Here is a 27,594-nt window from a genome sequence, read left to right on the forward strand (position 1 = left end):
AAGTTTGATTGTTTCACCTTGTCCACTAAAATTAGCCGATTGACTTGATTATAATATGCAGTATATACTGTTATGTTATTGTTCCCAGATCTTGAAATGATAATGGAAAACAAAAGATGCTATCACGTTAAACCTTCTCATCTGTCTACCCCTCTATCTATTCTAAAATATAAATGTTTTATCAAACTTAATTGTTCTCTGGTTGCTAGAAAATTGAAAAGTGGTTGAAGGGAAGACATAAATGTATCACCTACCAAATTGCTCAGTGGGTGGCAAAGAAGTGGTGGACCGTTTTTCCACATGTTAGTAGCAAAACCGGGGACACCATTAAAACATCTGATATGCAATCACACAACCACATACCTTTGCTTCGTAAAATGTAATGCTAAGTGGCTTGTGGGAGGGCTGTGGCTGGTGGTGGTCTTGTCATCATTATTACCAAGTGGCTCTACCCTTGGATGTCTGCCGTTGAGTATTTGGTACATGGAGTCGCAGATGACGGTGCATGTGATCCCTGGCTGAGCCATTGAGTCTTCTAGACCTTGTCTGTTATATGTGTCCATATCAGTACGATCTGTATTTGTATGATATCAGGAAGATGTTTTCATAGCTTTACATTCAAAACAAAAAAATCTGTGTTCAGTTTTAACATCATCTTTATAATGATTCCTGTTGGTATAAAATCCTTAGGTGTCTAGTATGGTTTGGGAGGGGCTTAGGAGATTTTAAGAAATGGAAAGATTCCGTTTCATTTTAGATGAACAGGTGTGGTCACTAATTAAGCTGTCACTCAGGTTTGGAGGACTTAGGGTTCAGACAGCCTCGTCGTCACAATGCTCTGTATCAATTATTGAGTTATTTTGAGTTTCAGCAAGAGTAAAGATTCAAAACACAATGACTGGAAAAGTTGCATAGCGACTTCTATTCCATCCAGTTTTACACACGCGTTTGGTATAGGCGCCCTCTCTCGGTATCAACCAGTACTAGAGACAGGGTTCAGTTCAGCTTTCTGGGCATGGAGCAACATGTTCTAGGGTATGACTGGACAAAAAGGATGTTTTGCCAATATGCTAAAAATATGAATAATAGCTTTCAGCTTATTGGTTACTACCAGTCACCTCGTACTTCTAAAGCAATATTAATATTCTTTCTACACGAAACCATGCAATAACGTGCGTAAAAGATAGGGTGAACAAACTTCAGCCCATGCATAACTTCAGCCCATGCATAACAGAAAGTTGTCCTTTCTGGCGTTCATTATGTCTATAAATGCAGACAGTACACGTAGCAACAACACTGCACTGGGAACAAATGTAACTTACTGTCGTCTGGGTTGTTTCAGCTGGCAAGCCTGGCCTTTGAGGATTAAGTTCATGTTCAATTGCTATATACTATTACTTATCAGTTATATGAATTCAAAACAATACTTAGAGCTCGTGATAGCCTCTTCGATTGGAAGAAATCCACGATTGGCTGTTGGTAAGTAGCAGTTTTATTTCCCGGCTTAGCCTACAGTGTCAGTGGGCTAACAATTAGGTTAGGTATAGTCTGGTACTCGCCTAGGCCAAGTACTAGGCTACTACTTACACTGTGTCAGTAGTATTGGGACTACCATTAGTAGTAAAGGCTTCATAATTGACGCACCCCCGTAATTGACGCACCTTCAATTAGGCCACGAGAATGAAAGTTATAGATTTGTGTCCGGACTTTTTTGAAAACACATGAGGCTTTTTTTCATTATTCATTATTCATTATTTACAACTGCGCATGCGTAGCTATCTACATAAACCGTTCACGCAAGTGGTAATGGTATATAAACGACTTCAAAATACCATGTCACAGTAGGGGAGAATAAAACCCTGGCTTTGAAACACAACTGCTACTACTGTAGTACTAGGCTAGCTGGATGGGGATGCATAGAATTTATAAAAATGTCAAAATACCGGGCTCCTGTCTGCAACATGATGTACACAGTGACAATGATAGCCTACATGACTTGGTCACTACAGTGCATTGACCTGGAACAGTACGTACGTAGGCTAGGCCTAGATTGACTGCTTGTTATCCTATGCTTTAGCATTACACTGGAGACGATCAAAAACACCGCCGAACATCGACCAGTGAATCGTAAAATTTCACATTCTGATCATGCCATCCATCAATATTTGTATATCGTATGCAATGTCAATAAACTTTGTTATAGTTTAGCCCTTTTATTTCAACAATTCGAGTCTTCAAACTATAGGTAAGTATAAAAGATTGACAGGATTTCTTACGTTTCGTTCCACGAGAACAATGCATGGTATCAACGCACGTGTGCGCGTGGAGACATTGCGAGAATCCGATGGGCGGTTGGAGCGATTTGACCTGTGACCCCGATGACGCCGCGACACTGGCAAAACGATGATACTGTTTTCATAGCTGCATTTACGTGATAAATAGATCGTCTTTCCGCTGTGCGCGATTTGGATTTTTTTTTTTTTTTTTATAATGAAATTTTTTGTAATAATGAAATTTTTGGAAATAATGAAAATTTTCGTGCGGTAGCTTTTCAGGCATGCGGGCGGTGGACGCAAATCTATAACTTTTATTCTCGTGGCCTTATTACTAGCAACGATACAGCAGGCCACCTAAACTTTTTGCAGTCAAGCAGAATTACATATTTCATGAGTTTGAATCCATTTGAGCTATTTGCTGACCAAATTGTGGTATTTTCTAAGCTTTTAATACCCTCTCCAGTCTCCCCAGTTTTGCACATTTTTTGGGCATTTGGAAATCTTACACCCTAAAAATACCCAACATTACCTCAATATGATAAAACTACTCTCTGTGACCTCACCTGTCTGAGCTTAGAGGCTCAGAGCATAGCAAACAGCATCTAAAGTCAATGGATGTATACTAAGGCCTACACTGCAGTTAGCTTATCGACGAATGTGTCAATTTAGGGCAGGGTTGTCCAACCTACGGCCCGCGGGCCACAGTCCGGCCCGCCGCAGGGTTGTGTCCGGCCCGCCAGAGATGCTCTACTGTGCGAAATTTTAGTGAGCAGATTTATTGATAACAATTTGAAGCTATATAATCAATCATTCGAACCTTCCTGGTCCAAAAAACTGCATACAGGTCAGTTTGTGTGACACTCTCTCAGCGGAGGGAGGGGGGAGGCTGAACTTTATTCATCTGTTTTATCAGGAAGGAAAATAAATCAGTGCGCTCCGCGCGCAGTGCTCACATTTTGTTGCCTTGGGCTTCGGGCAAAAAATCGGAAAATCGAGCGTAGGGTTCATGCGGCCCCTCCTTCATCATAATCATTCCACGTGGCCCTCCTCTGTAAAAGGTTGGACAACCCTGATTTAGGGGTATGAAAGAACTTGACACGGCAGACATTTTGTGGTCAAATTCTGCTCATTTGTACGGTGCATAAGCACAGAACCTTAAATATTTTGAGATCAGAACATTTCTGAGGAACTACACATATGAAAAACACATACAGTTGAGTGTTTTGGATTTTTCCTTGATAGATATCGTTGATCAAATCCTTAAGTGCGTCAATCATGAGCCCACCATGCTACTACTAGGCCTACTATCTAGTTCTACTACGTAAATGTGGTAGAATACGGTAGATCGCGTATTCCTAAGTTTTCGTTCTGTCTATTTAACATTTATTTACCATTAGAGGGTATACTCCGTTATCATAAAGCCAATCCCCAGTCGAGGACCTGAAATATTATTAAAACAGTGTAGTACTAGGCCTAGTATATAGTCAGTATTGCGAAGTTTGGACACCCAAAGAAATACACGATTTCACCATGACAACCTACAGCAAGAGCCAAATTTTACCAAAAAGTACGTAGCTACAGTTATTTTCTCTCCAAAATGACCTGTGTGCAAGAAAGTACTTAGATATTTGTCAATAAAATGACGGAGATCTATGAAGTCTGTTATAATTACTGAAAGAGCAACTGCGCCACCAATTTTATCACCAGCGCCACACTGTGGGTTGGGTGTCCGAACTTCGCAATACTCTAGCAAAAAAATACCAGTTCCACAATCACAAAGAATCTTCTTGGAATACAATGTGAAAACAGTTTGCAGGAAAGAAAGTTTGGCCGTGTATCGTACTATGACAAATTTCTCCGACATATCAAGTATATTTTCAGGTGATTTATACCAGAAGATTTAGTTTTGGGGTGTTTTAAGGCTTAGGTGTCCGAACTTTGAAGTGACCATGCTACAAGTACTAGTAGTAGGCCTAGGATAGACCTTGAATAAAAATAATATAGCCTAGGCCCTAGGCCTAATCATATTAAAAATAATAATATAGGCTAGAATAAAAACGTAAACAATAAGAAGACAATGACAAAAAGTACAATGGCATGAAATAGAACTTGGAAGTTGGAACAATCATTGAAATAAACTTAAGGGCATAAGAAATGAGTTAAAGGTATTTAAGGTGTTTGCATTCTTAAACTCCTTTGATAACTCTTTCCACTCGTTTAGTAACAACATATGAAATTTCTTAATGAGTATAACCACCCTCAGTCTAAGAATAACTTATTTCGTGTGGTGGACCTTTGTGAGTGGTTATGTTCTTGTGACAGAACATGTCCACATGGTACTGTGGAGCCAGACCATTTAAAGACAAATAGACCTATATTGTCAATCTTTTACGATTTAAACGTCGTCGAGTGAGGACCAGTTCGAAGTTTTAAAGGTCTTCAGATCTATCATCAAAAATGTTGCATTGAGAATAATTCTTGCTGCAGCTTTCTGTAGCCAACTAAACATATTTTCTTGCAATAATCATACCCCATTCAAATCTACAATACTCACATCAGTAAAATCTTTGACACCAATATTTAATGTGTTATTTGGAATGGATTTCAGCCTTTGTCTTGAACCAATTGACATGCTTTTAGTTTGAATACTATTTATAACCAAATTTAGTTTTCTTGCACCATTTGCAAACATTAGCCGTATCCTCATTAAGTTTGAAATTTGTTATCATTTGCATACATATCCGACAAGCAATGACAAATACTTTGACCCATATCATTAATAAACAAAAAAAAGAGCAACAGGCCCAGAATTGACCCCTGTGGCACTCCACATGTTACTGGCAGTTAATGGGAAAGCACACCATTAACATGTGTAGATTGTTGTCAATTAGATAAATATGACTTAAACCATGCAACAGAACTTTCCAAAAGACCATATATAGATAATCTAAATTTATTAGAAAAGAAAGGTTTACTAGGCCATTGAATGCTCTTCTCAGGTTTAGAAAAACAGATCATAAAAAGTATAAGATATCTGCTATCAATAGATTTAACCCAGTCGTTGATTATATATCTTCAGTTTATAAGCACCATGAATGTGTTTTTCTAACATCTTAGATATATAATACAGGCAAGACTGAAATGAATTAGTTACTTCTTGATTTGAATCACTCTTGTAAATGGGAACAACTTTGGCTTTCTTCCACTTAGTTGGAAAGACAGAGTTTCTGATGCTACTAATTATTACATGTTTTCGTACCATCATATATAATAACCTGTAATTGATCCACCAGATAAAAGGTGATGAATATTCATAAAACCTATTTCGATTACATTATTGATTTTCGTGGTGGTCATAAAATTGTTGAATTGATGACAACATTGTAAAAACTCTTACTAACATCAAGGTGTGTAATATGTACTGTAGATGTTTATTATATTACAGTATGTTGTGTTGTATATTATAAGGCTGGCATCCAAGTGGTCCAGTTCAACACTATACTGATCTAGTCTTGGGCAGGGTTCAGGAGTTGACGTAACAACCTCCTCAGAAGTACCTAAAATCATTTTGGTTGGGTTGACTTGGAAACATCGTTTGTACAGTACCAGCATGCACCACAATGTTTTCATACAATGAAACATCCATAGAGTTTATGGCATCCCAGATGGTGGAAATTGTGGCACGGCTAATTGCATTTAACTGCTGTGTTCTCAAAAGATTTATCTAGGTTAGGTCAGGAACTATCAAATTCTCCTATGATCCAGTTCCGATTTGGAGTATTAGAGATTATTCTATAGGTGGATAAATGGCTTTTGACTGCACTAGCGTAGTTTAAAATATGTGAAGTCATATCACTGGTTTCAGATGTAGGCTCATCGTATTTTGCAACAATAGTTAAACTGTGTTATACATATGCAGCTGATCTGATAGGAACTTTAATATTTTGGGGCTGGCTGGAAATTCAGTGGGTTTTCAACACAGTTGTTTTTATCTTGCAATTAGGGTAGTACTAGCCTAGTAAAAGAAATTGCAGAATCCAAACTTCGGCAGCCAGACTAGGACCTAAGTTAGGCCTAGGGTCCTATTTCCCTAGAACAGAAGTTGACTGAAACAGCAGCACATAGGAATCTGTACAAGGTCACACTTCTGCCATTGGTACAATGCTTTATAAAAGAATTGACATCTGTGGTTGGAGAACTTTGCTGAAATTCCTGCGAACCTGTTAGCTAATACTGAGTTTATGAGAATGGTATTTCAAAAATGATGCAAAATGTATATACAGCTGATTGATTATATACTCAAATGTTTTTGACTGAAGGGGATATTACATAATGTATCAAACATAACTGACATACAGTAGCCACTTTGTAAGCAATTTCATACTACCTGTGGCTGTGGGCATTCAACATACTTCAACATACAACATACAATCCAATGGCAGAAACTTACATACTTCATACTACCTATTTAATTTCTTTACAGGATATGACAATTAAATGCCCCAGATTTTCCCCTAGGCATAACTAGTAATATCCCTTATAATGCCCTGGTCATATCTAATGAACCAGAGATAAGTTCCGTTTAGTCTCTCTTAATACTTCACAGCATAATGTAGATTGACAATATATGTGATCTCATGCAGGTACGGTAGTACAGAGTATTATAAATGCAAACTTGTTGTAAGGGCCCATGATCATTTTGAAATTTAGCCTAATCACTTTATAGAAAACAGTTTGTTATTACCCATTTGTTTTTTTTCCCCCATTGATAACATTCTAGGAGTTGATGAGCTATTGCTTGCTTGAATGGGACTGAAGTACTGCTCAAAGGATCATGTCAGGTTTTGCTCTGGTGGATTCCATCAAAGTCCTCACACAGACAGGGGAGTGTGAAATACAACTATGTCTCGGAGATATCACCAGACTGGCACTGAAAGATAAGGTTGATGTCGTTATGGTCTCAGCATTTGCAGGTGGGTAACATTCATTTGATTGGATTATGATAGTATGTATCGTGATCCTATGTTGCCACTTTCTCCTCTTCCCCAGTAGTTGTAAAATACAGGGTTAACTTCACATATAAGTTTAAAAACAAAAAAATTCCTTTTTACACATATTGATACACCGACATAAATAAGGTGGTAACTGAACTAGGAAGAAGCTTATGCCTGGACACTTACACTCTAAAGACAGTTGGTTGAAAAAAAGTTTGGAACATGTGTAATGTTTCTCATACTTTTGTGAACACCATATCGCTGCATTTGGTTAAGTAATGTGTCTAGCTATTACCACGGTTTGAACCTCAAAGGCTGCATAAACATTCGTGAAATGCTAAATTGTTACGCATACGACAATTGGCCATGTCTACATCATTGCAAAAGACTTGCTCCCTATTTTGTTGCCAACAAGACCACAAATGGATTACAGGTGCGGCAATTCAGGCAAATTAAACGATGAAATCAGCGTAATCGTCCAGAACGTCATGGCAGAAACTGAATTCAACACCATACTGACAGACTGGAGGATGGATGAACTAATGAAGCCATTTGAAGGTATATACATTAGTGTCTCGGCGTCGATGAAATATCATATTTACTACTCGTCAATCGTCCACTTGATAGGTATAGCTTAGCCTATGTAGGCATTGCTATTGTTGAAGATAGAAAGGCTATAGGCATACGGAATATATGAATATAGGAAGAGGTTATAAAGACATTCAGTTACAGTTAAATGCTATCGAGTATCACAATTCTGACATTGTGGTAACCTATACAGCTAAGTGCAGTTCATCATTTGAAAAACCACTGCACACTAAACATATGCCTAGTAACTAGGCTACGTGATACTAACAGTTCCTTCACATTAGGCTACAGCCATGGGCTTCAAAACTAAATCGAGAGTCTACTCTGGAGTCTGGTTAGGCCTAACAGAACTACAGTAGTTTCCTTATGAATGATGGGTTTCTTGGGTCTGAGGTCATCCAAAGAACACATTATGATGGGTGTCTTGGGTCTGAGGTCGTTCATACACATTGTGATGGGTTTCTTGGGTACAGGTATAATACAGGAATGTTTCCCTATTGTGGGAAATATACATAAAAATAATGTTTTTGCAGAATTTTTTTTTACATAGAAAAACTATAGAATTTTTAAATTTTTTTTTTCAGGAGGCAACCCAGCAAATGGTGGAGAAAGCAAACAATATTGAAACAGGTCAGTCATGAGTCATACCCCACTTTAGAATAGAGAATGCTTTGTAGTAACAAACAGCAAGGAATTTAAATACAATACAATCTAATAAATGTATGTTAATATTCTTTCTATTGCCACCGAAAATATGCCATTGCCTTGTGACTTCTATACCAAACTTGTATCTCCTATCGGAAAAATAATCATGTTTCCGCTTTTAATTAAAACTTGTAAAATATTTTAAGCTGAAACTTAAGCTTAAGTGTGATTTAGAATTGATTTTTATGGTATTTTCTTCGTTTCCTTTTGTTCTAATTCACAGAATGACAAATTGTGTCGCGGGAGAATCTATGCCAAAAGTGGACCCTAGTCGTTCTTTTTAATCCTCTGGGATCTAATGTGCAAACAACACGTGCAATATTTCATGTCGGATGGACTACCAGCTCTGACTGTGCCATTCCTGCTCAGTGCATGCAGTAGATATACCCGCTGTAAGCTACATACATTATGGACATGAACTTCCAGGCAGATCTTTGATTGAATTTTTGCTATATTTTGTTGTGAAAATGGATTCGGATGATACAGTGATTGAATTTAACACCATTCATAACTCATCCGATCAAACTGTTTGCAGTGTTGAAGCTATGCTGGAATCATACCATCTTTTGTTCAGCTTCAAAACAATTTCAGGAGGAAATACACTATTTCTCAATCAGAATGGTTCTTGTACGCAGATTCTTTTTATTCTTGAAATGAATAGCGACAGCATTGCAAAGGCACTTGTTTGGGACGTAAATTCAAGCCTGGTTACTTGCTTCCAGTACTATATGTGCCATTGTGTGCAGGACTTGTGTGAACAAGCAATTAGTTGTGACAGGGTGCTTGAAGGGCTGTGGTAATACTTCAGTGGTTATAGACAACTTGTTGCAGGCTGTTAAGGATAGATACCGATAGTCTAATGGGACTACAAGAGCATTTACTCGTTTCAAGTATCTTAGCTTAGAGAATAATCATTACTTTTGTCACTGAGGTCATTAGAAAGAATGAGTAATAGCTGGTATATCAAAGTAGCCAACCGTGATTGCTACATTGATATACCAGCGGCCATATCATGTCAGTGAGTCGCTGGCATAGCTCGGCTCATTTGGTGGTTATATTACTTCAGTGTGACCAAAATGAGGTACGTTTTTTTGGCTAAGTCTGCATGCAGACCAGTACCTTCCGTGGCAATACCAATTGGGTAGTGTAAGCCTCTTCCTTAATCCATGCAACTCTTGATTGTTTAATATAAGAGTGGCATAGTTTTCTTTGAAATTAAAGAAAAAGTGCTTATGGTTCGTATTTCCTGAATGCCCACCAATGCCCACCAATCCTGTAGAAGAAATTGTTGTATTTTCTTTCTGCATTTCACCATGAAAAATATAATCCTTTATCAGTATTAATTAAAGGGCTCATTGGTTTGTTTTTGTGTATGTTTGTTGTTGGTATTAAAGGTAAGGAAGGGTCATTATGTAGCTGGGACAAAGAGAGTTCATTTTTCCAGATCAGCTTTTGTGGAAAAGAAAAAGAATGTTTATAGCGCATAAATGACAATTATCGCTTTCTCCCGTTTCTTCTTTCCTATCGCCACTCCTGTCACTTAAAACTCATATCCCATGATATTAATAGCTAAAATACTGACAATTTTCCAATATGTCTTGTTTCTTCATATTTTCAGGGGATTACACCCCCACGTCCACATCTCTCATCGGAGCTCTCCAGCGTAACCTGAGCCTGAGTGTGCGTAATCTGGCACGGGACAAAGAGGAAGACCTGAGACAGCTGTATAGTTGCTGGTGGTCGAAGCCTCTACCAGAAAACATTCCCTACAAGAAATTACTTTGCTTTGAAACTAAGATGTTAGTATTATTCACATTTCCATAAAGCCATAAAGGCTGGTTATGCTGTATAATGTTCCTGTTCTCACAGGGTGCACATGAAAGCCTTAACAGCAGTTGTACCGTATGATCTTCAATTGAAATTTGCGACATATTTTGTCTTTGAAGTTCTACGATATTCCTGTCTGTGCACTGCAAAGCTCTGTACAGTAGGTAAATCTGTGCAAAATTGCCCGTTTGTTTCAAATTGAATGATTAGTATTGATGGCTAGATTCAGTTCCACAAATTCAAAGTTTGCAGTCTTTTGTGAAAATGTCCAAAAACCGTGTTTAGTACAAATTTAATACAAGTACCCAAAAGTGATATAATCAAGATCAAACTCTTAAGTACTCAGATGGGTTATAATTTGAATGATGCAAATATTTCCAACTTTTGAAGCTCTCTGATGATTGAAATTGCTGCTAATGTAGTTCATGGTATACAACAACCCAAATATACTCCATGCTACCACGCACCACCATAGCCGCCCAATCCCACTGCACCATACCCATACCATATTCCCATCTCATCCCTGCCCCCCCACTTATTGTATTCTCACCCTCCCATGCCATATCCCCATTCCATCTCTGACCAATAGTGTATGAAGTAGTGTAGTGGTTCAGAAGATAGAAAATTCTATATTGGAGGCTGGAAAAAAGTAGAGCGTATTTCTCTTCACCCTTGCGTGATTCCTTTTTGCTATTATTTTTGATTGGTATCATATTTACATTCATGTTTCAATGGATGTGTTATGTCAGCCTCCTCACAGGGTAAGGGAGACACCTCTGCAGTGGGTTAGCAAGAGCTGAAGGAGGAGAGGGAGTCTGCCCACCTGACCCCAACCCACCCCTTACCCAACCCCCTCTTTACAGCTGCACAGTTTGGTACAAACTGTTTATATCGAATTTAAATATTTATGGATGCCCCTTTTATTTTCTTACAGGATGTCTCAGTCGCCACCTCAAGAGATGGTTGGGGATGCATTCAGGTGTCTGGTCCCTGTCCTTAAGAATGAAGATGGCTCTGTTATAACATCACTGCTGAATACAGGAAACCAGGTATTGGAACATGAGTATTTATCCTACTGTATGTAACAAAAAACAAATTATATTCCTATATAAAAACTGAGAAAAAAGATTTGTCAAGTTTTCAAATAGTTGTTAGTACTAAAATCTGAATTTGGTAATTGAAAAGAAAGACAGAAAATAATTTTTTTCTTTTTTTTTAATGTTAATATATTTTAGTCCTCTATTTGTTCATCATCAATTAAGATTCAATTTCTTTAACATCCTTGTTGTTTATTGAAGGTTTTTTTGTTGTTGTTGCTGAACTTGTCATTTTTCTGAAATATATTTTCTTTTGAAGGGTTATGGCAAAGAAGTGATGCTCAAAGGAATGGTGGAGGCCGCTGTACATTGGATGAAAGCAGGACTACCCTTGAGAATGCTGAAGATTGTTCTGTTTTGTCCGAGAGTTGAAGGTGATTCGAGAAAGGTTGCTGATAAGAATGGTTACAAGTACACATTGGAGACGTTCAGTAAACTGAAAGAGAAATATGACATGCAGTACATGATGCCAAAGGTAAGAGTAACATTACAAGATGTGTTGTGGGTATAAGGTTCGGATGGTGGTGAACAAAAGTTGTTCAGGTAAAATATTTTTGTCGTCATGTGAGGGCCCAAAACTGGGTCTTTCTATAAAGTTAATATCAGTTATTACAAAATGTAGTCAAAGTCACATATCGACTTGTGATTTCTGCTCTTTAACGTTCTGTGTGGTAGGTCGATTGTAAGCACGTTGCAGGTCATTCCATTCTGGTATGGGTGCAATTTTAATGAGGAAATTTGGGTCAGCACAACTCAAATGATATCCACAACATTTCAGCAGATTTAGCAGAGGAATACTTGTTTTAGGTTTCGTTCTATTTTTGCATGAAATGAAAATTACAAGGGGGGATACCTGTCGGCTCTTTGTTCTTGCAATGGGGTATTGTTTATCCCTAGAAATAATTACAACGATCTGTTGCATAAAATAAGTCTATGACAGTGTTTCCAAACAAGGAAATGGCAGGAAAGAAAATGACACCGTTATCCTGCCTATATCTTGTATTTTTCACACAAACAAATGGATAAACTGCTCAGGAATCTCACCAATCAATTTTAACAAATTTGCAAAACAGAAGCGTAGCTGACCTTCTGCGGCTCTGCTGCCCTTGTTTTCAATAATTACAATGTTCATTAATGTAAAGCTCTTACTTTTGGGTTCTGCATCTACAAATCCTCTGTTACAGCTTGTTATGAATTTATCAGTACCTAACAATACTTTTCCTGTAATAAAATGTCACAGAGGGATTAAGTGCACACTATTTGGACTTTAAGTAGGATATCGATTTATCTCTTTACATTGACACTGTTGTTTTTTTATCATTTCCTTTTCTATTCAGGAAGTTCCAGTGGAGTATGATTTCTACCTATCGTACAGCGAGACTGACACGAGCATCGTGGAGGCCATCGTGGAGAAACTGAAAACGAACAAGACAGACGTCCGCATCTTCAGAAAGCAACAGCAACTGGACAAGGATGCCTATTGGCAGGAAGATATGTATGAGGTCATGATGAAGAGTTCCAGGGTCATTACAGGTCAGCATGAGCAGATCTAACATATCATCAAAAGATTTCTTACTTGAAACCTGTCGTAGGAAGCAGTTACATCACCTTTACTTGTGTTGCTTCATCATACCAAATGATATAGTGGTCTACATTTTGCAAGAAGAGGAAGTCATGGGTGGTTAATTGCAGGAAGGTCAAAGGTTATGTGCGTGGGAGTAATTTGAATTGAAACTCAACTAAGGGTGCTTGCCTCAATATCTCAATCACTAACCACTGCAATACATTTCAATCTTCAATTGTATATTGGTAGAGGAAATTATAGTAACAACACAGGTCTTCTGTGACATCTGGACTTCAAGAACCTTGGCACTGTAAAAGGGGGTGTGAGGGGTGGGGGGACCCCAGCTTCCCCTATATATGAAATAATGTGCCAAATAGTTAGGAAAATCCTAATTATAGCAAAAAGAAATGTTCACATCTTCCCCGAGTGTATATATGGCTGAGTAGACCTTGTCCAAAATACCGCAGAGACAGGTGTTATCAGTGTTTTCATTTGTTAACAATTGATAGTCCATGATATTATTCCAATGGACATATACATAGACATGTTTTAGACAAGCCTGCCATTTTAGTGGGTTTGAAAATGATGTTACTTTATATTTCGCACAAAACTGTTATTGATCGCAAAGCTACATAGCTAGCCAGCTACTTAACACTTAAACTGTGCATTCCTTTCGTGGTGATGACTCATTGTTTAATTTGACATATTACAGTGTTGAGTCCTAACTACATGCAGTCGACAGCTTGCATCGAGCAGTACAACATCGCCCTCTGTTGTAATCGTAATGCGCATCGTGATATGCTAGCCCCATTCTATGTGATTACCATAACCAACATGCCGACGTACATGGGTCTGGTACAGTACATTGATTGTAGGTAAGTCAATGTACATACTTTCCAATTTCTATATATGGGAAGTTGCTCTCTTTCTCATTATTACTGTCGCAGTGATGTCTGTTAAAACTGTGGCAGGATCTTTGGTATGTGTGTGTGTGTGATTGGGGAGGAGCAAGGAGTTGCCACTAACTCCCTCCCTTCCTCCCCAATTCCTTTGTACCTCCCCATCTTTCTCCCTGTTATTGATCATCACTTTGCAAATTTAAAGAATTGAATGAGTCCAGATGAAATATCTATGGATTCTTTACAACCCCTCATGAACAAACTCACCCCTCTTTAAATGGATAAAAAAGACTTGAGGCTTACAAACAGATGGTTAATCAAACTGTTAGCAGATCATTCATAAATACCAAATGCCTCCTGTAGCACACATGAAAATAACTTTTTCCAAGTCCTTTCATTGCTGTTTTATTAGTTTTGTTTATTGATTGTATATTTATTAATTGCTATCTATGTTTCTTGTTGTTATTAGATCAAATTTTGCAGAATCAGTCAACAGCGCCTGTTACCAGATCATCATCTCACTGTCCATCAACTTTACGAGAGAGTTGTCCGTCATGAATGCCAGCGTGATTCGCTACGACCTCTTCCTCTCCTATTGTCACAAAGAGACAGATCTAGCGCAGAAGATGGTTAAGATCTTGCAAGACTTGAATCCAAACTTAAAAATATTCTTTGATGTACAAGAGCTGAAGACAGGTGAGGCCTGATTGGATAGATTTGGTCATCAATTATGGCCAGAAATTTGTGAAAAGAACAGGCTAGCTTCGATCCCAGGGCATCAAGACTTGTTTTCAAAACATTTGCTAGTTTCTTTGGTTTGTCTGTATTTTGGAGGGATCTAAACTTTTGGCTTATCAAAACATAGATGAAGAAATATAGAAATGAGGGAAAAGATTTTCTTGTTTCAGCTTAGCTGTTACCCGATTTATATGAAAGTATAAGAAGTGTGAGCTGTACACCAGCTTTAGACTGGTGTTGATATAATCAGACTGGTGTTGATATAATCAGACTGGTGTTGATGTAATCAGACTGGTGTTGAAATAGTCAGACTGGTGTTGATATAATCAGGCTGGTGTTGATATAATCGGACTGGTGTTGATATAATCAGACTGGTGTTGATATAATCGGACTGGTGTTGATATAATCGGACTGGTGTTGATATAATCGGACTGGTGTTGATATAATCAGACTGGTGTTGAAATAATCAGACTGGTGTTGATATAATCAAGACTGGTGTTGATTTTAATCAGACTGGTGTTGATATATTCAGACTGGTGTTGATATAATCAGACTAGTGTTAATATAATCAAAAGCAGGGTTGATATAATCAGAAGCAGGGTTGATATAATCAGAAGCAGGGTTGATATAATCAGACTAGTATTAATTATCAGACTGGTGTTGATATAATCAGATTGGTGTTAATATAATCAAAAGCAGGGTTGATATAATCAGACTGGTGTTGATATAATCAGAAGCAGGATAGATATAATCAGAAGCAGGATTGATATAATCAGACAGGAGTTGATTTAATCATACTGGTGTTGATATAATCAGACTAGTGTTAATATAATCAAAAGCAGGGTTGATATAATCAAAAGCAGGGTTGATATAATCAGAAGCAGGGTTGATATAATCAGAAGCAGGGTTGATATAACCATGCCAACCAGGCTTGTGGGAAGTAACACATTCCTCTTGGAAGCCACCAGGGCAAAACATCAAGAAATAGAATATAAAACTAAGAACAAAGTAAAATAACAAAATATATTTATTAAAACAAGAAAAGAACCCTCATTAATACAACAAAAAATAAAAAACATAAGCAGATGGTTTAACATTTTTTAATTGCAAAATTACCCTTAATTATGAAGTATTAAAAGTGTTTGGATGTAACTGTCCACTTTGCAAAAACAGTGGGAAAACCAGTGGTAATAGCAAACAATGTAGGAAAAAACTTCAGACAGTTGCTTTGTCCAATCCTCTCTAGAAATTGTTTTGTGACTCCAACTGACCATATACAACTCTTATTTTCAAGTCTAAAGCCTTTGAAAATGACAGAGAAGATTTTAAAGTTATATGTCAATGTTTTAGCTGTACGAATGAAACCACATTGGCTTGTTAAAGGGACCATGTTGACATTGTAAATTTGCAGTTCTCATAATAACACACTTTCCACTTTTCTTGTAAAAAAATAGGTAAATCCTGGCAGAGGGCGCTGTACCATTCCATCGATGGTTCCAGGTGTCTGGTAGCTCTGATGACCAATAACTACATCAAGTCCGCCGTGTGCCAGGAAGAGTTTAACCTAGCGATGTTGAAACATTATGCAAAGGTAAGAGGACCACGAGGTTCCTCCAAGCCTCAAATTCCTGAATTCCATTATAAGCACTCAGTCGGTGTGGACACATAGACTACCACCCAGTCACATTAATATTAAGAGGTTCCTCCTTCACCAAGGAATCATTTATCCAGTATCGCAATGCAAAAATTGCTACCCAAGTACAAAGGTGTATAGCAGATGTATAGCAGTTGTAACGCAGGAACCATAGACAAATTCCAGAGCCCTCAAAAAGTGCTACACAAAGTTTGAACGACAATTTATTCCCAGTTCATAGATTCCATTCCTTCACAAACCATGAACAAATTTTAATATAGAGTGCAAAACAGTGAAGAAGAGTTTGTGAACACACACACCAATTACAAAAGTTGAGAGTGGTAGTGTTTAATATTCATGACACTGAACTTTTGCAATTCCTCTTTGCCTAGCTCTTTATCATCTCTACATGCATGCAAATAGGCTTGTACTGTATCATGGACAATAAATGTGCATTGGTCATAGTCGTGTGTTATCACTAATCCTACACTAGATAAACACAGAAGTGTTTCATGTCTTGGTAAGTGTTACTCGTGGTGAAAATGACTTGATGTGACAGATTTAGCGTTTAACACAATTATGGTTTTCATCATATAATCTTTGGTCAAATAAATACAGCAAATTTTTACCAATGTACGAATGCAAAATAGGTGTTTTTTTTTTAGTTTGTCATAAATTTACATTTAATTGCAATCATAACCACACACTTAGAGGTTTGTCATCAACATTGGACTTAATCAAGTTGTTTCACTTCATACAAATAAATTGGTTGGGGAGAGGGTCTAGGATTTGGGGATTGAGTGAGTAAAACGGGCGTGTATGTATCCTGTGGTGGTTTAGCTGGGTGTTTATCTTTTTACTTTATTCAAGTAGAAGAAAACATAGATGTTTAATAAAATGTTGCTATCTTCTTTATGGATTGGAATGGCATGGATGTCAATGTAAAGTAGCAAAGACAATACTCCAGAATGGAAATATTATTGCATCCCCAGCATACCTGGACTTGTGATCTAAGGATTGCTGGTTGGAATCGCAGCCAAATTGTTGTCCTTTGGGTAGGCACTTAATCTCAGTCATTTGCCTCACTTAAGCCTGGTGCATAAGTTATCATCTCCAAGGGAAAGCCTAGATGTAGCACATTGTAGTGCCAACAGAAAGAACTGTTGATTGAACACACTTTGGTGTGTGGGTGTGACCAGTTACCTGGCATTATTAACTGCTGTATAAATGGGTGAGAAGGCTTGGGCCTTGCTACAAGACTGTAAACCTACAACTTTACCTTTCTTGACCTCCTGTTTTCATTTCTGATTTTATTTTTATTTATATCTTGCCTACTCAACACAGACAAATCATTTGCAGTTAATACCCTTTGTTGTGGAGAAAATTGACTACCTTCCTACCGGCTATGAAAAAGTCCCTCAGTTAACAACAGATTCCGATCACTTTGAAGAAGATGCGGGGAAACTCTGCTCCTCTCTTGTAAAGTGGCTGGAGACAGGCAAGCTAGAGGAAGACTCCCTGAATTCTTCGGTTTTTCAAGATTTCAAGGTGAGGAAACACATTGCTTGTACTTCATAAAGTATGTATATATATATATATATTGTTTTTCCCTTTTTTTTTCTTTCTTCATAATAACAATAGATTAGAGCTTGATGTGTCACTGTTAGTAGTTTCCATTCATCTTTTACCTGCTTCCTCATAATTATTGCATAGTTGGCTGTACAAGGCCTCTAAATTTGGGCTATTTACTGGCTAGATGCCAGTGAGTTTTCCTCCAAAGATGTACAAATTTTGATCTGTAGTGGTAACAATATTGAAATAACTGCAAATTTGTGCTCTCTATCATTTAATTTATGACATCATTTAAGTGGGTGAAAAATGTTCAATTGTAAAAATAGCAAAATTAAATGGTTATTAAAATGGGTAAGAGCTAAAAAATAAGAAATAAATACCCCCCTCACCTATTTTATTTTCAATATTTGATAAACATTTTCCATAACTGTACAAAGTTTTGTCTTTTGTTCAATAACCCAGAAGCTGAACTACACGAACTAAAGTGTTGCATCCCTTTTATCCTGCAGTAAATGTCTTGAGACCCTCAGCAATAAGAATCAAACTGTTGCTTTCCTTAATGCCCTGTAGTAAATGTCTTGAGACCCTCAACATTAAGAATCAAAGTGTTGTTTCCTATATGCCTTGCAGTAAATGTCTTGAGACCCTCAACTATAACAACTAAAGTGTTGCTTTTCTTTATGCCCTGCAGTGAATGTCCTGAGACCCTCAACTATAACAAATAAAGTGTTGCTTCCTTTATGCCCTGCAGTGAATGTCCTGAGACCCTTAACTGTAACAACTAAAGTGTTGCTTTTCTTTATGCCCTGCAGTGAATGTCCTGAGACCCTCAACTATAACAAATAAAGTGTTGCTTCCTTTATCCCCTGCAGTGAATGTCCTGAGACCCTCAACTATAACAACTTAAGTGTTGCTTCCTTTATGCCCTGCAGTAAATGTCTTGAGACCCTCAACAATAAGAATCAAAGTGTTGCCCCTTTATGCCCTGCAGTAAATGTCTTGATACCCTCAACTATAACACCTAAAGTGTTGATATCCTTAATACCCTGCAGTAAATGTCCTGAGACCCTCAACAATAACAACTAAAGTGTCGCTTTCCTTTATGCCCTGCAGTAAATGTCCTGAGACCCTCAACAATAACAACTAAAGTGTTGCTTTCCTTTAATTATACACTGCATTAAATGTCTTGAGACCCTCAACTATAACAAATAAAGTATTGCTTTCCTTTATGCCCTGCAGTAAATGTCCTGAGACCCTCAAAGATCATCCTTTAGCATTTTTTTTTCCAGTTACAGAGGAATTGTTTCTTCCCTGAATGTTGTTAAAGTCATGTCATATTTTCATATCATAACTATGCGGATCCTGTAGAGTATTAATTATAACCTGCTAGTCAACCTTTGGTTAGGAGAGATGCAGAAAGATGGTATGTTTAATATGGTAAACACAATACTTGGTATATTAAAGCAGTTAAGGGTTAGGGGTTCTGTTTGCAAGAGAATGTATCCTGCCCTGTAATATTGATGCAGAAATATTACTTTAGATATTAAACTTAAGCCATGTCAAAGTCTGTTAATTTTTGCAGGACGAAAAACTTATCATTTAACCGACATGTACAACACTGTGTAGTTATTGTACCCAGGCTTGATCATGTGTTATAAAAGTCTGGGCTAAAGTTGTTGCTGTCATAAGCTATCTTATATAAGAACCTTGGAATGGCACCATTTTTGTCAACAGGAATTTACCTGTTAACGTTTGCACAGAATAAATGCTCTGGTGATGTTTTGTGAATAGTGTATGGATCTCCACTGTAATAATAAAATTGCCAGCAACTGCTTTAAAAGGAATGGTCCTAATTGAATGACAGGAACAGCGAGAAGATGAGCAAACAGAGCTGAGGAGATAATTAGATTTTCTCCGTTCCACTTTGTTTGTCTGCTTGTAAAGGAATGGTTGCTATGGAGGAACACTTGACTACGGAACATCCCAATTCAATTTTTTTGTTCTGTTTTGAAGAATGGGAAAGCACATTAGGCTGCATAGTACAGATTTCTGACTACCTATGTTGTCTAGACTAGAGAAAGTGTGCAATAGAGTTAGTATGCTCAGCAGAGTTTGAGACAGAAAGGAAGAACATTTGTAATGTGGGGAGGCGATCACAGGGGTAAGGAGCTGGGATGGAGAGGTACTGTCTGTTTCTTTCATTTGTCATTGTATTCACAATGTCCTATTGTTGAGACAACACAGGAGTTAATGGTTTCATTGCTATTTTGCTTTAAAGCCAAGTTGGTTTTAGCGGCTCCTTCCCCTCTCCTATCCCCATCATGTTGCTTCCCAGGTGACACTGAGTAGCAAAGAGTTAGGCACAATACTGTTTAAATAGTAAACACTGATTCATCTTGGTCAATTCCATATTTATCAGTAGTTTTAGTTTTGAATTAGTGATTTACCTGTGTTTTGTAACTTAAAGGCTTTTGCTTCCACATCTTGTATGAACATTGTGTTGTGTTAAAGGGCACATTAAACGGCTCAAGCAGGAGTCAATTTACAAGTTTAGATGAACATCAAGAATGACGTATAAATAGCACTGCTTAAACATGAAACTTTTAACCACAAAGTGAATTTCTTTCCCATCAGGACAGTAAAGTGGAGATCACAGAGGAGTGGGAAAGACTACGGAGGAATCAGTTTGAGGACAATTTCCAGAACTCCTCTGCGACGTTCCCTCCTCCATTAACGGACGCCTTCAAGGAGGAGAAGAAATCTGGCGAAGACATCGACGTGGTCTTGAGTTACAATCAGCACGACAAGAAGTACGCAGACTTTATGATCCGCCTCTTGAGACACTCTGCTCCCGGTTTAAACGTGCAAGCCAAAGGTCAAACCGAGCAAGAGAGGTTGATGAAGATCGAAGAAGGCAAGAAAGTAGTTCCACTCTTATCTCCTAACTACATCGAGTCACCAGAACAAGTGGAAGAGTTGCACATCGCTATATGGAGAGCGAGGACGTTGACTAACCTCATCTTCCCTGTTCACCTGCATCAGCTTCCCCCGAGGCCAGCGTATTTTCACCTCCTGCCCTGTCAAGTCAACCTACAGGACCATCTGTGGTCGGAATTAGCACTAAAACAGGGAGTGAGCCTACCAGCAGACGTCTACAAGGTTGTGAAAGAGTTGGTGAAACCCTCCGAAGGGTTGGCCTTGTACGCAGCCGTTTACTATCTGCTCGAAACCATCAAGAAAGACATGTAAGTCAGTTTGCTGCAAAAACTGTCATTGCAAACTTAAGATTTGCACGACAGTGATGCAGTAACAATGGGGAAGATGTTACTCAGCTGTGTCCGGAGATGTTGGTTATTTTATCACATGGGTCAATAGGGATCATGGGTTAATTCCTCCATTAAGGATTTTACACTTTGCTGTGTACAAAAATATTTGTGTGTTGGAAACACAATTCTACTGCCCTTTGTAGCCCATTTTGAACCCTCTTTGATGGTGGACTTGCTCCTTGATTAATTGAGTATTAATATCTCGTAGCATAAAATGATCTACTCTCTGAAGTTCTCCTGTTATGGCTCAAATGGTCGAAACTCATCCAAAGAAAGAGCTCTCCAACTTTCAATTTTTCCCTTGTTTGAATTACAGCTTATGATCTTATATAAGTAAATAAACAATCGAATACTAACTGATAACACATCCCTGATAACACAATATGTAAGGTATGTTCTGTGTCTTCTGACTGGCACCCTCAATAAAGAAATTTGGTGTATATGGCTCATCACAGACTAAGGGCTAGATATCTCAGTTGGTTAAAACACAGGGCTTGTTGAACCTAGATCACTGGTTAAAATGGTGTTCTAGACAAAAAAAATTCTCTGTTCCTGTTTCATTTCATATCATTTACTTTTCCAGAGCAAAGTAGAATATAGACATATAATTTGATAAAGTTTAAAGACAGAGCATGCCTTTTTGTGAAAGGAAGTGTCTAAGAAGCCTCATGGCTTAACAAACGTAGAACTATTAAGAGGGTAAGAGGGAAAAATCAAGGAAACCAGAGAAAAAAGAATAGGAACATATTAACAAAAATGAGTGTACTTGTGTATACACACTTTACAGAATGCATGGACACAAATAATATTTGATGGCAAATAACCAACTTGAACACTAAAACTTGTCATGATAAATATAATCAATTACAAACTACATACCTATATCTTACCGAAGAAAGAAAAACTAGAAATCCTAGATGATTTGCTTAACAACCCATTTCTTAATAGATGAGGTAGATGGAGAAGGGCAATGTTTCTTTTAGCGATGGAGATTCCAGACATTTATAGCATGGTTTCTTTGTAAGCTTAGTGATAACAGTGTATATACCTTTTCCCTTATAAACTTTATTCATTGTCTTTATTATTTTATAACCTCTGCTGGCTTTTTTTTCTCAAATGTCGAGTCACCTCAATTTACATGTCTTAGGCTTCAATGTTCCCAGCTTTTGATCTGCTTTCATTTGTCTTGTATTGCCTTTTTCATTTTACAGGGCTGAAAACCTCCAACCTTCTAAATCTCCCAGACCAGCTTTGCTGAATATTTTCCATCTGGACGGAGCCAGCGGTGAGGTTAGTTTAAACAAATAACTGAATTCTCCTCTCGCAACCCCTCTAGCAACTGGTGGTATCGCAGTTCATCCAGTCAATTAATGTTGGATATTTATGCGGGATTTATACTCATTATTTTCTTAATTTCAAATATGGATATTCCAGACCTCCCCTCACTCCCAAAAAATAATAATAATTGAAAATGACATGGAGTTAACAAAAATGAAAGATCTAATAGCTGTGTTTAGAGGTATTGGGAAAGACATCACCCCAACTTTCTGTTTTAAATGGCTGCTTAAAGGATAGAAAGTTGTGCAGTTGTTTTCCTCTGCCAGCCCCCTTATCCCCTCTATGTATATTCTATTAACCATGAGGCATAATAGCCGACATAAAAGAATTGAAGAGAGTTATACTGATTTTCTTATATGTAAAGCTAATCAAAGTCTTTCCCTGTTTCTAGAGGGACGATTCAGAAGGTAATGAGACAAATAATTCCAACAATGCATCATCACATGCAAACAGTGCACCATCTGACATAGCTGAGACCAATCTAGATGAGTCAAAGGGTGTGTCAGAGGTCAGCAGTGAAGAGGATAAAGGTCAGGGTGAGATGAAAGGTCAGGATGAGGTCAATGGCCATGAAGAGGTGAAGGATGAAGATGAGGTCGTTGGTCAAGATGACAATGGTCAGGATCAGGGAAAGGATCAAGAAGAGATCAAGACACCGTCTGATGAGATTGGAGCTCAAGACGGAGACAGAGTTGTCGACAAAGGGAGTGGCTCTGGTCAAAACGAAACTTCTGACAGTAAAGATGTTGTCGAGGAGAGCAGTGAGCAAACGACAGAAGGTGAGAAGAGAAGTAAGATGTGTCATATTTTTTAAGTGGTGTCTCAAGTCAGTGTATATGTTGTGTGTTGTGCGCATAGCTCGCAGAGAAAACAGGAATGATAACTTTGGCATATTATACTAAGGTCTTTCAAACTCCATAAGCAATTAAAATATTGATATCTGCCTTTCATAAAACTTTCTATTACCTTTCTATAACTGAGTATATAATTTTTGCAACATATATATATATATATATACATAATATATCTACATATGCCTTGTCCACATAGTGTGTTAGTACATTCTTTCTTCACAGAATCCTTACTTCTACTTTGTTAGTTCTTTTAGGCTGTATTGCTAGGCAGCATGTTATATGAAATGATTGAGAGATATTAAGTTTTTACCAGCAAACTTGAAGACGGATAGGTTTGTGCTGATTGGAAGAAATTAGAAATTAAAATATCTTCCATGTTACTTTTTTCCTTCCCATAAATGTTTTTTTTTTAAAGATGATATGAATTATGACCTGCTGTTACTTGTGGGTGGGATCAGTGGCTTGTCTTTCATTGTCCCACATCGTTTTCCTCTTTCATGTCCTTGGCATCTCCTCAAGGGTATTGTAGTCATTTTCCTAACATGCTATGCTCATGTTCCCTCTACTTTGCATAACATGAAAAATGTCAATATAGTGAACTGAAGTGAGACAAGCTGCCATTTACCTCCCACATACAGAATATTTTTACATCATAATAATCATACTAATCATGATGATAATATATGCACATAGTTAGAGTACTTTGATATACACAACAACAACAAAAACAAAAAACAACAATAAAAATAATAAGAATAAGAAAAATAATAATACTTTACAGCTTAACAATAAATTTCACTTCCAAGTGTGGTGTGACAGTGTTGCAAGTTCAATTCTGTCATGTCTACAGCTATTTTACAAGGACATCAAAGTATGTGTTGGCATTATAACATCCCTGCGTAGGAGGCTTGTCTAAAACCAGGAGAGTGGCTTCACTTTCAAGTGAATTTGTGCCATCAATTCTCAAAGGAAATATTTAACCAATCTTGAAATACATCTTTGTAATTTACATATTTTTTATTTTATTTATGTAATGAACCTGCCCTAGTTGTTCAAGTCATATTAAACATTGCGGAATATGTAGAACCAGTAACGTTAATATTAGCTAAAGAGGGACATCGCCTGAATGCTTCAATATCATGGCTGTTTACTTGATTGCAACAGATATCAAGAAGGAGCTAGTGAGTTACCCATCCTCTAAGGAGGCAGATGCAAATATATAAAGTTCCTGTCTCTGTATCTGTATATGAACCTTCCCTAGTTATGACATCCTTACAGATTCCATTATATGTAAACTGAGTATTATCACTTAGTAAAGGAATGGCAACATAGTTTAAAAGATACATGAGGGAACGAATAGTTTGTTTAATGATGTATAAGCGGCAAAGAAAATTTTGATGCTAAATTCACTGAAGTGCCGATGGGGCAAAGTAATCTGAAACAAGGCTGCCATAATTATAAATTTGATAAAACAATGTATTTCTATAATTGCTGCCTGCAGGATAAAGAATTTTTGCATGAAACTTGGAACATGCTTGTTTACTTTAAAATTTCTTTATTTTGCTTTTAATGATTTTTTATAACTTTTCACTCTGCTGTGGCAAGGAAATTTAAATTTGAGTTGTATACAAGTAAAAACGGTCTAGTTACATTCCAAACAAATAGTTAATAGACTTGAGTGGTATACAAGGAAACCTGCCAAATTACATTCAAAACAAAAATTTCTGTAATATATATATATATTGATAGCTAAATATTTTACCCTCGTCTCAAAGTACAATATACAAACTACATTTTTGAAAAACCTCCACGAGACTTCATTGAATTTCCCTTTACTCGTAACAGTAACAATTTTAGAGACATATTTATTTTAGAATATTTTTGGTGTGTCTCATTTGATTAGTCTTTTCTTTTACAAGCCTTTCACTGAAATAGTCATGTTTTTTTTTTTATTTCACCCATGTATTGAATTTTACAATTTTGTTGAACAGTGTGGTCATTTCCTGAATTATGAATAATTATCTGTTTCCCACAGTTCATTGAAATACACATATGGTTTGTAAGGATAGATGCTCTGTGGGTTTAATTTGTAACTGTTCATCAGGTGGTTGAAAGTTATAATTCATTCATAGATTTTAAGATGTTTGGTTAATTTCTGCATATCATTTCCTAAGGTCATGTCATTCCCTTTAGTTTTCTATTCTTCTGATTTGTTGTAAACAAATGATCACTTTGTAATCTTTCATATTTTTCACATAGTGTAAATCTATGATTAATAGAAATGGATTTAGATAAATAATAATAATTTTTGGACTGCATTGTTAAGCCAGTATTTAATCGATTTTATGATCACAGATATTAATTAATTGATGATAGTGGAGTTAAGAAAGTGGTTGGTTGAGAATTACTCTGTAAGGTCTAGGGTACTCACATAATCCCTGATCATTGAAGCTTCAAAATTTCAATGAATTAATCATTAAAAAAAAAAAAATTATAATTTCAACAAAGTTTGTATTGCTTGTTATATCATGATTTACTTGTTTAATACTAGATATCATGGAAAAAATTATGAAAATTTAACTTGTTCATTTATTAGATTTGATGCTATTGTTTCTACTAACAAAAAATGGGCTGCCTTATATTGAACTTGTCAAGTGCAATTACTTAATACTGACCAATCAAAATTAAATATATAAATTTTCCATTGGCATTTGTATTGTTATTATCATTACATAATTTGTGAAGTAAAGTTTACAGTCGAAACTTCAAAAATATCGTAATTTGTGAATTCTTTTACAGTAATGTTTTTTTTTTTACATTTTTTTTTCTGGGTGTGCCACAGAACTGTTTCATATCAAGTTACCGACCAGATGCATTGTATAACAAAGAAAGTACCACCAGCAAGTGCATTGTAATTAGGCCTGACGAGAGGGGTGTGGGGGGGTGGTGGTGGGGTGGGTCTTATGGAATACAGCCCAGGGTCCTTGGGTCTATTAGGGGTGTGTGAAATGTATGATAAACAAAGTACTCTCAATTTCATATAATCAAACTTGAACATTGAAGAAAAGGGGACTCGTTGACATAATTGCCTCTGGACCAGAAGTGGTTCTCGGCGTCCCTGATAGCACTGAATTTATTACAAGTATGTGTCTGGCTGCGTTCCAGTAATATCATTACATTAACGGTATCCCACAATACGACAGTCATTCGTAACTTGATCTATTTTATGGGGTTGATATTGCAATAGAGACTACCTGAATAGGGTCAGCGTTAGTCTATTCACCTTTGATAGTTCACGGGTGGGTGGGGGGAGGGTGTTGTGCGTCAAAACCCCAGAACGTTTTTACCGATTTGGAATCTTCTCCAAATTTACAGTAAGTTCTTACATGAAGGGTTCCATTAACCTTATGTATGTAGAAACTATGTACACTTAAGATGATAGGGCTCGAATGTGGCAAATAATATGTAACAACCGACGTTTTCAGCTTTACGTAACTGTCGAATTCATGAACCTGAAAGTGAACTTTGGCTGTTATATACAGAGAAATATTTGTTTGAACTTTGGAAACTACCGGAAGCTTATTATGACGGAATCCTTTTGTGATTGATTGGCCGGCTGTAAAGGATGTTTTGTGGTTAATGATACGTCCAAGAGTGTTTATACGGTTATCCGTTATTAATATCTACATGATAACAGTTATGTAGTATGCTCGCCTGGTATATGTTCGAACAACACGTTGACAAACATAGTTGTGTAATCATTGGATTGTTGTTACCTTATACAAAGTGATACCATGCGTTGAGACAAGCAAGTTGAAAAGTTGTATTAAATATTTAGTAGCTGTTTAGTACTTTAAACGGTGACTTAATGCACAACATATTTGACATGTTGCATTAATAAAAAAAAAAAACACTGCTATCGGTGCAGGTGGCAATCCTATACCGCATTTAATGTTTATTAAACATCCGAGGCTCACCAATTACGGTAGAGTGGCTGGATATCTTAGTCTTGCAAACAGACTATCAGTTCAGTTTCTCATGTCGCAGGTGCATCACGAAACTCTTATGTTAATTTGCATCAATTCTGCCTTTATAAGTTTGCTATATAAGTTTGCAAATGAAAAATAATTGAAAGTACAATATATTGAACCCGGGGAAGCTACAAAAGTAATGCTAGTACCTC

General features: G+C 37.1%; 1 protein-coding gene across 3 annotated transcripts; it reads left to right on the forward strand.

Annotated features, from left to right (window-relative positions):
- Positions 1 to 1,270: 1,270 nt before the first annotated feature.
- On the forward strand, positions 1,271 to 25,935 carry LOC139959531 (uncharacterized). Of its 3 annotated transcripts, XM_071957236.1 has the most exons (15): positions 7,113 to 7,249; positions 7,686 to 7,828; positions 8,443 to 8,488; positions 8,787 to 8,955; positions 10,182 to 10,362; positions 11,325 to 11,439; positions 11,747 to 11,962; positions 12,825 to 13,020; positions 13,764 to 13,926; positions 14,420 to 14,646; positions 16,143 to 16,279; positions 17,666 to 17,869; positions 20,528 to 21,138; positions 22,431 to 22,509; positions 22,949 to 25,935. In XM_071957236.1, exons 4-15 carry the CDS (start codon positions 8,862 to 8,864, stop codon positions 23,369 to 23,371), a joined length of 2,646 nt encoding a protein of 881 aa, XP_071813337.1. In that variant the 5' UTR covers positions 7,113 to 7,249; positions 7,686 to 7,828; positions 8,443 to 8,488; positions 8,787 to 8,861; the 3' UTR covers positions 23,372 to 25,935. The 3 variants fall into 3 exon arrangements, with proteins under 3 accessions (XP_071813336.1, XP_071813337.1, XP_071813338.1); XM_071957237.1 differs by lacking the exon at positions 7,686 to 7,828 and having other exon boundaries at positions 7,119 to 7,249; XM_071957235.1 differs by lacking the exons at positions 7,686 to 7,828; positions 8,443 to 8,488; positions 8,787 to 8,955 and adding an exon at positions 1,271 to 1,479 and having other exon boundaries at positions 7,057 to 7,249.
- Positions 25,936 to 27,594: the final 1,659 nt, after the last annotated feature.

Source organism: Apostichopus japonicus, chromosome 19 (genome assembly GCF_037975245.1).
Source record: "Apostichopus japonicus isolate 1M-3 chromosome 19, ASM3797524v1, whole genome shotgun sequence".
Taxonomy (NCBI): Eukaryota; Metazoa; Echinodermata; class Holothuroidea; order Aspidochirotida; family Stichopodidae; genus Apostichopus; species Apostichopus japonicus.

Coding starts and splice junctions, on each gene's coding strand:
- LOC139959531 (XM_071957235.1), top strand. CDS start 7,111: ATGTCAGGTTTTGCTCTGGTGGATTCCATCAAAGTCCTCACACAGACA. Junction 14,647..16,142: donor TGTACAAGAGCTGAAGACAG/GTGAGGCCTGAT, acceptor GTAAAAAAATAG/GTAAATCCTGGCAGAGGGCG. Junction 21,139..22,430: donor GAAACCATCAAGAAAGACAT/GTAAGTCAGTTT, acceptor TTCATTTTACAG/GGCTGAAAACCTCCAACCTT.